The 12,415-nt window shown below is 40.5% G+C and overlaps 1 protein-coding gene across 3 annotated transcripts in view; it reads right to left on the bottom strand.

The window, feature by feature from the left end:
* Nucleotides 1-12,415, bottom strand: part of PROSER1 (proline and serine rich 1) — an 85,331-nt gene that overhangs the window by 15,519 nt on the left and 57,397 nt on the right. For all 3 annotated transcript variants that reach the window (XM_053708405.1, XM_053708407.1, XM_053708406.1), the window contains 2 exons: nucleotides 3,852-3,944; nucleotides 3,710-3,754 (listed from right to left, as the gene is read on the bottom strand). In XM_053708405.1, the coding sequence (XP_053564380.1) occupies nucleotides 3,710-3,754; nucleotides 3,852-3,944 (138 nt within the window). The remainder of the gene's footprint in view (nucleotides 1-3,709; nucleotides 3,755-3,851; nucleotides 3,945-12,415) is intronic.

Here is a 12,415-nt window from a genome sequence, read left to right as displayed (position 1 = left end):
TACTTAGAGGGCCAGTGTACTGTAAAACTGGTTTCCCGTTAATGTGTTCCCAATGACTTGTTGGACCAGCTGCAAAGTATAAAGTATGAGAAATTGCTTTTTAATGTTTATTTTTTGCAAATTATATAGATTGATTTGCTCTTTGAAACCACAACCCATCAAAATAGGCTAAGCTTGCAAAGAGAGCAGACATCCTTATCTTATCACTCAAATTCTTTCCTTTCTTATCTCTGTCTCTATGCAATACTTTGAAAGAACAATTGAAAATAAAAAATTTAGATTTGTATCTCCCACTGGGAGTGTAATTTCTTCTGCTGGCTGTGTTTACATACGCCTAGATTTAGAGTTCTGCGTTAGCCGTCAAAACCAGCGTTAGAGGCTCCTAACGCTGGTTTTGGGCTACCGCTGGTATTTAGAGTCGTGTAGGTAAGGGTCTAACGCTCACTTTCCAGCCACGACTTTTCCATACCGCAGATCCCCTTGAGCCATTTGCGTATCCTATCTTTTCAATGGGATCTTTCTAACGCCAGTATTTGGAGTCTTGGCTAAAGTGAGCGTTAGAAATCTAACGACAAAACCGCCAGCAGCAGAAAAAAGCCAGGAGTTAAGAGCTTTCTAGGCTAACGCCGGTTCATAAAGCTCTTAACTACTGTGCTCTACAGTACACTAACACCCATAAACTACCTATGCACCCCTAAACCGAGGTCCCCCCACATCGCCGCCACTCTATTAATTTTTTTTAACCCCTAATCTGCCGACCGCACAGCGACCCCACCTACGTTATCCTTATGTACCCCTAATCTGCTGCCCCTAACACCGCCGACCCCTATATTATATTTATTAACCCCTAATCTGCCCCCCAACGTCGCTGCTACCTACCTACAATTATTAACCCCTAATCTGCCCCCCAAAACGTCGCCGCCACCTACCTACAATAATTAACCCCTAATCTGCCGACCGGACCTCACCGCTACTCTAATAAAGTTATTAACCCCTAATCCGCCTCAATAACCCTATAATAAATAGTATTAACCCCTAATCTGCCCTCCCTAACATCACCGACACCTAACTTCAAGTATTAACCCCTAATCTGCCGACCGGACCTCGCCGCTACTCTATTAAATGTATTAACCCCTAAAGATAAGTCTAACCCTAACACTAACACCCCCCTAAGTTAAATATAATTTTTATCTAACGAAATAAATTAACTCTTATTAAATAAATTAATCCTATTTAAAGCTAAATACTTACCTGTAAAATAAATCCTAATATAGCTACGATATAAATTATAATTATATTGTAGCTATTTTAGGATTAATATTTATTTTACAGGCAACTTTGTATTTATTTTAACCAGGTACAATAGCTATTAAATAGTTAATAACTATTTAATAGTTACCTAGTTAAAATAATTACAAAATGAACTGTAAAATAAATCCTAACCTAAGTTACAATTAAACCTAACACTACACTATCAATAAATTAATTAAATAAAATACCTACAATTATCTACAATTAAACCTAACACTACACTATCAATAAATTAATTAAATACAATACCTACAAATAAATACAATTAAATAAACTAACTAAAGTACAAAAAATAAAAAAAGAACTAAGTTACAAAAAATAACCAATCAGCCAATCGGATTGAACTTGAATCTGATTGGCTGATTCAATCAGCCAATCAGATTTTTTCTACCTTAATTCCGATTGGCTGATAGAATCCTATCAGCCAATCGGAATTCGAGGGACGCCATCTTGGATGACGTCCCTTAAAGGAACCTTCATTCGTCGTCTAGTCGTCGGAAGAAGAGGATGGATCCACGCCAGAGGTCTTGAAGATGGAGCCGCTCGTCGTCGGATGGAAGAACATAGAAGATGCCGCTTGGATGAAGATGTCTACCGGTCAGGATCTCCTCTTCTGCCCGGATAGGATGAAGACTTCTGCCCGATGATGGACTTCTTCAGCCGCGGCTTGGATCAAGACTTCAGCCGGAGGATGGACGTCTTCAGCCCCCGCTTGGGCTTGGATCAAGACATCGGAGCCTGGACCGATCGGTGATACCCGGCATGGTGAAGATAAGGTAGGAAGATCTTCAGGGGCTTAGTGTTTATTTAAGGGGGGTTTGGGTTAGATTAGGGGTATGTGGGTTGTAATGTTGGGGGGGGGGTATTGTATGTTTTTCTTTTCCAGGCAAAAGAGCTGTTTTCTTTGGGGCATGCCCCACAAAAGGCCCTTTTAAGGGCTGGTAAGGTAAAAGAGCTTTTCTATTTTTATTTTAGAATAGGGTAGGGCATTTTTTTATTTTGGGGGGCTTTGTTATTTTATTAGGGGGCTTAGAGTAGGTGTAATTAGCTTAAAATTGTTGTAATATTTTTCTAATGTTTGTAAATATTTTTTTATTTTTTGTAACTTAGTTCTTTTTTATTTTTTGTACTTTAGTTAGTTTATTTAATTGTATTTATTTGTAGGTATTGTATTTAATTAATTTATTGATAGTGTAGTGTTAGGTTTAATTGTAACTTAGGTTAGGATTTATTTTACAGGTAATTTTGTAATTATTTTAACTAGGTAACTATTAAATAGTTATTAACTATTTAATAGCTATTGTACCTGGTTAAAATAAATACAAAGTTACCTGTAAAATAAATATTAATCCTAAAATAGCTATATTAGGATTTATTTTACAGGTAAGTATTTAGCTTTAAATAGGAATAATTTATTTAATAAGAGTTAATTTATTTCGTTAGATTTAAATTATATTTAATTTAGGGGGGTGTTAGGGTTAGGGTTAGACTTAGCTTTAGGGGTTAATACATTTATTAGAGTAGCGGCGAGGTCCGGTCGGCAGATTAGGGGTTAATAATTGTAGGTAGGTGGAGGCGACGTTGGGGGCGGCAGATTAGGGGGTTAATAAATATAATCTAGGGGTCGACGGTGTTAGGGGCAGCAGATTAGGGGTTCATATGGATAACGTAGGTTGCGGCGGTGTATGGAGCGGCAGATTAGGGGTTAATTGTATAATGCAGGTGTCAGCGATAGCGTGGTCGGCAGATTAGGGGTTAATAAGTGTAAGGTTAGGGGTGTTTAGACTCGGGGTACATGTTAGGGTGTTAGGTGCAGACTTAGGAAGTGTTTCCCCATAGGAAACAATGGGGCTGCGTTAGGAGCTGAACGCTGCTTTTTTGCAGGTGTTAGTTTTTTTTTTCAGCTCAAAATGCTCCATTGTTTCCTATGGGGGAATCGTGCACGAGCACGTTTTTTAAGCTGGCCGCGTCCGTAAGCACCGCTGGTATTGAGAGTTGCAGTGGCGGTAAATTATACTATACACTCCCTTTTTGGAGCCTAACGCAGCCCTTCTGTGAACTCTAAATACCAGCGGTATTTAAAAGGTGCGGGGGGAAAAAAGCACGCGTAGCTAACGCACCCCTTTGGCCGCAGAACTCTAAATCTAGCCGATAGCTTGTCAAGAGCCTATACTTAAGTATAGAAACTTTCAGTATAGGTAGGGATACCACAGACAAAATCAGCTATTTAAAATGCTGATATAAAGGCAAAACAGCTATTTGTAAACAATTTAATACAGTCCAACAGGTAAAATAGATAATTGGGAACAAATTAAAGGGGGGAAACTGTTCCTTTAATTTAGTAAGATTATTACAATGGCAAACCAAGCCCAAACTAAAATTAATTAGCCAAACTCACATTGATGCTGGTTAGATTTTGCTTCAGCAGCATTCTCTTCAATTCCTAATAAAGTAAAGTTAAAATAATAATTACGGTAGCACAATATATAACTATTTTAATGTTTTTTCTTTTTTTTTCTTCTTATTAAAAGTCTTCTTACCAGAGGGCACTGCAGCGGCATTGGGAGTATAAGGGGGTGGTGGCAAAATTCCAGGAGGTATATTGGCAATAAGAACACCATTGCTATATGCACCTATCAAATAAAAAAAAGCACTGGTTAAGTGAATGCAACGCATTTTTGTCTAGAATCAACCAGTAATGGCTAAATATTATTAATTTGATTATACTAATAAAGCTTTTCATGACAGATAAGAAACAAAAAGTCTACACATCTATCTGAGGTGTAAGGTTAATTAAAGGGACGTGTCACTGACAAATGCTGAATAGCTTAAAGTGATGCAGCCTATCTGTAAAAGCTGACTATGTAAAACAAGGAAGATATTTTACTTCAAAATTTTCTCAAATCAAATCAGGATGCTTGTCCTGGGACTAGCACGGGAGCGTACATCTGACATGTGCAACACAGTTATTTTATTTCCTGAATACATTTTGAGGTACAATAGCTTTATTTTTACATAGAGATATTCACATGATCTGTTTTAAGTCGAAATGTTACATCTTTAAGTGATTTAGCATTAGGGTTGCCAACTTTAGTAAAAACCAAAACCGAACACTCTTGTGCTGTGCACAGCACAGCAAATTTGTTTTTGCAGAGTACAAACTATGTATAATAGCACATAAACACAAACTCGCACATAGTTATTCACACTCTCTATCTCATACACACACTAACACACACATACTCTCTGTTACACGCTCTCTCTCATTTACGAAGACTCTCATTTACACATACAAAGACACTAACGCTCGCGCTCATACACACACACTTACACACACACTCAAATACACTCACTCTTTCACACATGGAGGCCTAGTTATCAACGTGTCTACTTTACCTGCCTTCGCCGGTTCAATACGCCCGCCTAAGCTCGCCTACCATCGCCGCCGCGGACCTGCAAAATTTCGTCTAAGTTATCAAAAAATCTGTCAAAAAGCTGCGCACCAAGTACGGGGCGATGAGCAGCGGACTGTGAGAGTTATCACTCATCCGATCTCACTGCTCTTCGGCTTTTTGACAGCTTTATTGATACCCCTGTCACTAAGCACCCACACTAACTACACTGTTCTACCCCCAATACCGGCGCCCCCGGAGCCCCCCGCAACTCAATAAAGTTATTAACCCCTATTTTGGGGGGCTTTGTTATTTTATTAGGGGGCTTAGATTAGGTGTAAGTAGCTTAAAATTGTTGTAATATTTTTTAAATGTTTGTAAATAGTTATTAACCCCTATTTTGGGGGGCTTTGTTATTTTATTAGGGGGCTTAGATTAGGTGTAAGTAGCTTAAAATTGTTGTAATATTTTTTAAATGTTTGTAACTTATTTTATTTATTTTTTTGAAACTTAGCTTTTTTTATTTTTTGTACTTTAGTTAGTTTATTTAATTTAATTTAATTTAATTGTAGTTATTTGTAGCTAATTTATTTAATTAATTTAATGATAGTGTAGTGTTAGGTTTAATTGTAACTTAGGTTAGGATTTATTTTACAGGTAATTTTGTATTTCTTTTAGCTAGATAGTTATTAAATAGTTAATAACTATTTAATAACTATTCTAGCTAAAATAAATACAAAGTTACCTGTAAAATTAATATAAATCCTAAAATAGCTACAATGTAATTATTAATTACATTGTAGCTATCTTAGGCTTTATTTTACAGGTAAGTATTTAGTTTTAAATAGGAATAACTTATTAAAGTATAGTGTAGTGTTAGGTGTAATTGTAACTTAGGTTAGTTTTTATTTTACAGGTAAATTTATCTTTATTTTAGCTAGGTAGCTATTAAATAGTTAATAACTATTTAATAGCTATTGTACCTAGTTAAAATAAATTGAAATTTGCCTGTAAAATAAAAATAAATCCTAAGATAGCTACAATATAATTATTATTTATATTGTAGCTATATTAGGTTTTTTTTTTAAAGGTAAGTATTTAGTTTTAAATATGATTAATTTAGTTAATAAGAGAAATATTATTTAGATTTATTTAATTAATATTTAAGTTAGGGGGGGTGTTAGGGTTAGTGTTTAGGGGTTAATAATTTTATTACAGTGGCGGCGGTGTAGGGGGGGCAGGATAGGGGTTAATAACTTTATTATAGGTGGCGACGGTATAGGGGGGGCAGGATAGGGGTTACTTGGTATAATGTAGGTGGTGGCGGGATCCGGGAGTGGCGGTTTAGGGGTTAATACATATATTAGAGTTGCGGCGGGGACCGGGAGCGGCGGTTTAGGGGTTAACATATTTATTATAGTGGCGGTGGGCTCCGGGAGCGGCGGTGTAGGGGGTAATAACTTTATTTAGTTGCGGCGGTGTAGGGGTGTTTAGACTCGGGGTACATGTTAGGGTGTTAGGTGCAGACGTTTCCCATAGGAATCAATGGGATGTATGGCAGCAGCGAACATGAACTTTCGCTATGGTCAGACTCCCATTGATTCCTATGGGATCCGCCGCCTCCAGGGCGGCGGTTTGAAAACCAGGTACGCTGGGCCGGAAAAGTGCCGAGCGTACCTGCTAGTTTTTTGATAACTAGCAAAAGTAGTCAGATTGTGCCGCACTTGTGTGCGGAACATCTGGAGTGACCTAAGCATCGATCTGTGTCGGACTGAGTCTGGCGGATCGAAGCTTACGTCACAAAATTCTATTTTTGCCGATCTCTAGCCTTTGATAACTAAGGCGAATCAGCCTCGCCTCAAATACGCTGCGGAATTCCAGCGTATTTGAGGTTGACGGCTTGATAAATAGGGGCCACAGACTCACACACAGAAAAACACTGACAAACACACTCTCACACACAGACACTTACACACACCGACTCTGGGGCATATTTATCAAGCTCCGTACGGAGCTTGAGGCTCGCCGGAAACAGAAGTTATGAAGCAGTGGTCTAAAGACCGCTAATCCATAACAGGTCCATCTGCTCTGAGGCGGCGGACAGAAATCAACCCGATCGAATACGATCGGGTTGATTGACACCCCCTGCTAGCGAATCTGCAGGGGGCGGCATTGCACCAGCAGTTCACAAGAACTGCTGGTGCAATGATAAATGCTCACAGTGTATGCTGTCGCCATTTATCGATGTGCAGCGATGTGCAGCAGACATGATACGCTACTTCGTATCATGTCCGCTCGCACATTGATAAATATACCCCACAGTCTCACACTAAGGCACTCTCCCACACAAAGACACACACGTTTACACACAGATACACACACAGACACACTCTCACACGCAGGCACTCTCCCACACACGCAAGAGAGAAATAACTGTAGGCATGTGCAGTATGTTGCAAATGCATGTCGTCACCTTTTTGGTTGTGGCTATTTTCCACCTGACATTTGCATGTCTGTGCCTGACTTAGCTTCAATTCTTGATAAACATATGGAAACACAAACTGTCCGGGTCATTCCCAGACAGGGGGCAATCCTATTTAGCATATAGGTAACATGTCCCTTTAAGTCACAGTACAGCCATATGCATATCCTAGGCATTATTGAATACATTTAAAGTATTTGTGCTTACCACTTCTATATTCCATGATCTCCCTTTCCGTAAAGATTTGATTAAAAAGAGAAGCTTAAATCTGCTACCCTTGAGAGCTTGTAAGCCTCACCACTTTCAAAACAGTTTTTATTTTTTTTACTAAACATATAAGCATTTTAATGTATTTTTACATTACATGCATGTTTATGTATTTTACATCAAGGATGTTTTTAAAAGATTACTAAATTACATAATCATTCAGTTTTTCTTGTATTGTACTTATTGATAATAATAATTTAAATAAAAACTGCTTTTATTAAGCCCCTTGCACTTTTGAAAATACAGACACATGGTACAGCAGCTACTGTTTAAGATTAAAGAAAGAGTTTTAGAAACACAAAGTTTACATTGATAGATGTTTATCTCACTATACAGGGTTCTGTATGTGAAGGAGAGACTCCTATATCAAAATATAAAGTCTAAAAAAATTCCCATAGATTGTGTGTGATTTCTCTCCATGGGTGCGAGTTTTTGATCATTAGGCAGTAAGAGAGATTTACTAATACCCTTAATGTAAAGGAGAGACACTTTACAATATAATGATGAGTACAATAAGTTGATTTCTCTCCTAGCAATCGAGAATCGGCCCTAAATGTTTTTGAACACAGTACCCAATTTGTCTAAAAATATAGGTTAGCAAATTCACCAGAATTCATAATTTGTTTCCCAATATAGCACAATGCAAATCTTTAGTTTTTGTGTACTACCAATTATATTGATGCCCTGTGTTTCTGGCGAGCCTTCAGGCTCACCGGAAACAGAAGTTATGAAGCAGCGGTCTAAAGACCGCTGCTCCATAACCTGTTCGCCTACTCTGAGGCGGAGGACAGAAATCAACACGATCGAATACGATCGGGTTGATTGACACCCCCTGCTAGCGGCCGATTGGCCACAAATATGCAGGGAGCGGCATTGCACCAGCAGTTCACAAGAACTGCTGGTGCAATGATAAATGCTGACAGCGTATGCTGTCTGCATTTATAAATGTGCGGCGGACATGATACGCTACATTGTATCATGTCCGTCCGCACTATAATAAATAGACCCCATATGGTTGAATTTTTTCAGTAAGATAGATCTTAGCCACTTTTTGAGGCTTTTGACACTAAGGGCCAGATTACGAGTGAAGCACAGGGGTTTATCGCGTGTATTTGCGCTTGTTGGGCTTATCACTGGTATTACGAGTTAAAAGTAAACGCAATCGCTTGAGGTCAATCGCGATTTATGCTAGAAAAAGTGTTTTTTTCATGGTTAAATGTTTCGCAAAACAAAAAAGTTGCACAAAACATATCAAAAATACATTACAAAGTATAGTTACACTCATAATAAAATTATCTAATAAAAAATATAAAAAAAATTGCACACAAAAGTTATAAGGAAACAAAGATAGGAGATCTCAGGTATTAGGGAAAACCTAAATTATGCTTACCTGATAATTTTCTTTTCTTCAGATGGAAAGAGTCCACAGCTGCAGTCATTACTTTTGGGAATTCAGAACCTGGCCACCAGGAGGAGGCAAAGACACCCCAGCAAAAGGCTTAAATACCCCTCCCACTTCCCTCATCCCCCAGTCATTCTGCCGAGGAACAAGGAACAGTAGAAGAAATATTAGGGTGAAAAGGTGCCAGAAGAAAAATAACGCCACAGAAAAACACGGGCGGGGAGCTGTGGACTCTTTCCATCTGAAGAAAAGAAAATTATCAGGTAAGCATAATTTAAGTTTTTCTTCAAAAATGGAAAGAGTCCACAGCTGTATTCATTACTTTTCGGAAAACAATACCCAACCTATAGAGGACACTGAAAGCTCAAACGGGAAGGTACAAAAGAAGGTCCATTCTGAGGGCATCAGGCTTGAAAAACCCTTACCCAACAAAAACCCTGCTTCGTTCGAAGCCGAGAAATTTCGAAAAAGAAAAGCCCCAAGGACACTGACCCGCAGATAGTCCACAAGACTTGCTAGAGATTGCAGAGAGGAACAAAACTGAGCCAGCACGCTTCCAGGAGACACTGTCGCCCAGTAAGCGGTCCTCAACAAAACAACCCGTACCAGAGAAGGGATCAACTAACATAAATTCCCAAAGGGGAAAGGATATGGAGGAACAAGCAAGTACTCCCGGAAGACACTAAAAAGGGGCATAACAGTTTCCAAGAAAAGAAAAACACCGGGAACCAAGTCAAACTCACAGAGACCGAAAACCAGTTGAGAGAACAAGGGGAGGCAACGCCCAGACCCCAGAATGTACAGAAACCCCAAGGTTAAAACTGGGAATCCAACACAGAGAAGAACTTCTCCCAAAGATAGTGCAACCGCACCCTAAAAAACAACTGAAGACAGAGTCCTCAGACGCAAGGAAACTCAAAATATTGAAGTCTTCAGAAACCGATATACGTGCAGCAAACCCAGAAGGAAAAGCCCTGGGTCAACACCACACGCTACAGTCATACCAGGATGACTTTGAAGTAAAATACTTGCAGACAAGTAAGAGTAGCAGAGGATAAGTCACAAACCGTAACCAACAGACTGCAAAACATCCACTAAGCAGTGGACTCATCACAGGCTTAACCAAAAAGCCACCAGTTCTACTCACATATCTTGAACATGGAAAAAGCACAGAAACCTCAAAAGGGCTCACCGTACCACAAAGGACCCAAGGCGAACAATAGAGTCTTGGCAAAAGTCTGCCAACACACAGACAAGGTACAAACGGCTGCAACTGATTTCAAACCGCAAACATTCTGCTTGCTAGGCAGCAAAGTATCCCACAGGCCACTACAGCTGGCTGTCAGGTATGAAAGACAGGGGAATAGAAAAGACCCCAAACACCGATACCCCGAAAGAGGACGGAAAAGGATGGACTCAGCAACCCCAATGGAGCTTGGGTGCCAACCCAAGAGCTCTAACAATAGGAACTCTAAAGAGAACCCCATAGGAGAGGAACAGAGAAAATGCAACCGAGCCCTCAGAAGACCCAGCACGACACTCCATGACAGTCGCAAACATGGAGACATCAACTCCCCAGATGAAACGGATCGCTCTCCTCTAGAGAATAAAAACACCTGTTCCAACAACCTGCACACAGAACAGGACACCAACCTCCAGAGAGAGGAAAACCCCACCCCTATAAAGAAGACCACTACCCCCCCCAAAGGGAGAGGACGGAAAGAACAGCACACAAGCTCATAAGACATGAAGCCATAGTCTGAGAAACAAATCCAACTGAAAATCATCCAGACGTCATAGATGAACATCAAGGAACTCCCCAAAAAGGGGAGCACACCTCAGTCAAAAGCCACAGAAAACCTGGCCAAGCTGCCAACAGCTTAACTGTCTAGACTGAAGGTCATAGCCTATGTTCCCTGGAAAAACTGGATCACACCGAACCAGCCACAGGATCGTAAGTCTTCCAGACATCCAGAAGATCCACAACAAAACTATAGGCCTGAGCCCCAGATCGTTCAAGGGAACATAACCGGACTAACCCGGAAAAAAGGGAACAAGACTCATTTAAAAATCCCAACCCAAAAGGAAGAGAAAACCCTTGCAGGAGTCCAACACTCCAAAAGGAGCTAACGTACGACAGAGTCGCAATAAAGAGCCCAAAAAGGCGTTAAAACAACAGAGAGAAACATCGAGGACCCCGAAGAGTGAGAAAAACAAAAGCTAGTCTCCCTAATCTCCTCAGGAGTACCAGAGGACCGTACCCAAGGAAAAAGAATGCAGAGCATCCCAAACCCCGGTAGAAAAACCCCTAAGCGAAGTTTGTAGAAGGAGACAAAACGCCTATCGTCCCTGATAGGGAACAACTAAAATCCCGAAGTAGGAAAAAGGCCACAAGGCCCCCCATAAGGCAGCCAAAACCACTAAGGAGCAACGGACAAAGTTCCGAAATTTCATCCGAAGAGAACCTCAAAAGGAAAAAATCCAGAAAGGACAATTTCAAGAGCTGCAGAAGGCAAGACCGCCAGAACTGGCGGCAAAGAGGTCCTAAATCCTCCCAACCTCCAACCCACACGGGGAAGGAAACACGCCACATCCCAACGTAAAGTCAGAATCAAAGAGAGAGTCGCAGCAGAACTCCTCTGAGTCCCAGTCGACCAGCTTGAGAGGCCAATAAGGAATTAACCAATCCCCCATGCCTCACTGACCCTCTGGTCCACTCAGATGTTTAGCTGGAACTTGTAAAAGAAAACAAGAATAACACAATAATATGTGAGGCACTTGGCGCCCAACCAGACCAGCCAGGCAGAACAGGTGCCACGTGTCTGACTTAGGCCTCGAGACAGAAGGATCTGAACCCAATTAGGACAAGCCTGAAACCAAGGGTCATCAGTGTCAAGGCTGCACAGAAACCCCCCTAGAGAGGGAAAAACAGCAGACACACATAGGACTAAACACGTCCATGACACACTTCCTTAGAAGTAACAGTGCGAACAAACAATCATGAGTATCGATTCCAGACAAACTTCCTGAAGGAAATATAAAACCAACATGAGCTTGAAATCCAAATAAAATAAAAGATAAGGCAACTCGCAGGTTTATCGCCTAAAAAGAATAGACGCACCCGCATGAACGGCCCAACAGGGACCCTGTTCTACCAAGCTCAGACTGGAAGGAGTACTCGATAACAAGACTATAAGAAGATTACTTCATCCCCTTATGTCTAATTCTGCAAGCTATTCGAAGAAGCCGACTGAGAAGTCTCAGATCCATTAAAGATGGGATCGTCCAAGAAGGCCAAAGTCTATACCGTCAGTCTATACCAAATAGCACAGCATACCTTATGCCCTGGATAATGAAACACGAACAGTATCTAAAACCAACTTCTGGAAGTTGCATACGCGCCAGTGCTAAAATTATGGACATGCAACATCATGCCGAAACCCCTGGCGGGAAGAAGCTACCTTCCAGAAAAGGATAAGCAAAGTCTGGGTTACCTTCATGCATAGTAAGCAATGGTGGAAGGGAACTCGCCACTCGGAGGACAGAGGCTCCAGAGGCGGA

Source organism: Bombina bombina, chromosome 3 (genome assembly GCF_027579735.1).
Source record: "Bombina bombina isolate aBomBom1 chromosome 3, aBomBom1.pri, whole genome shotgun sequence".
NCBI lineage: Eukaryota > Metazoa > Chordata > Amphibia > Anura > Bombinatoridae > Bombina > Bombina bombina.
This window is presented reverse-complemented; position numbering and strand designations above follow the sequence as displayed.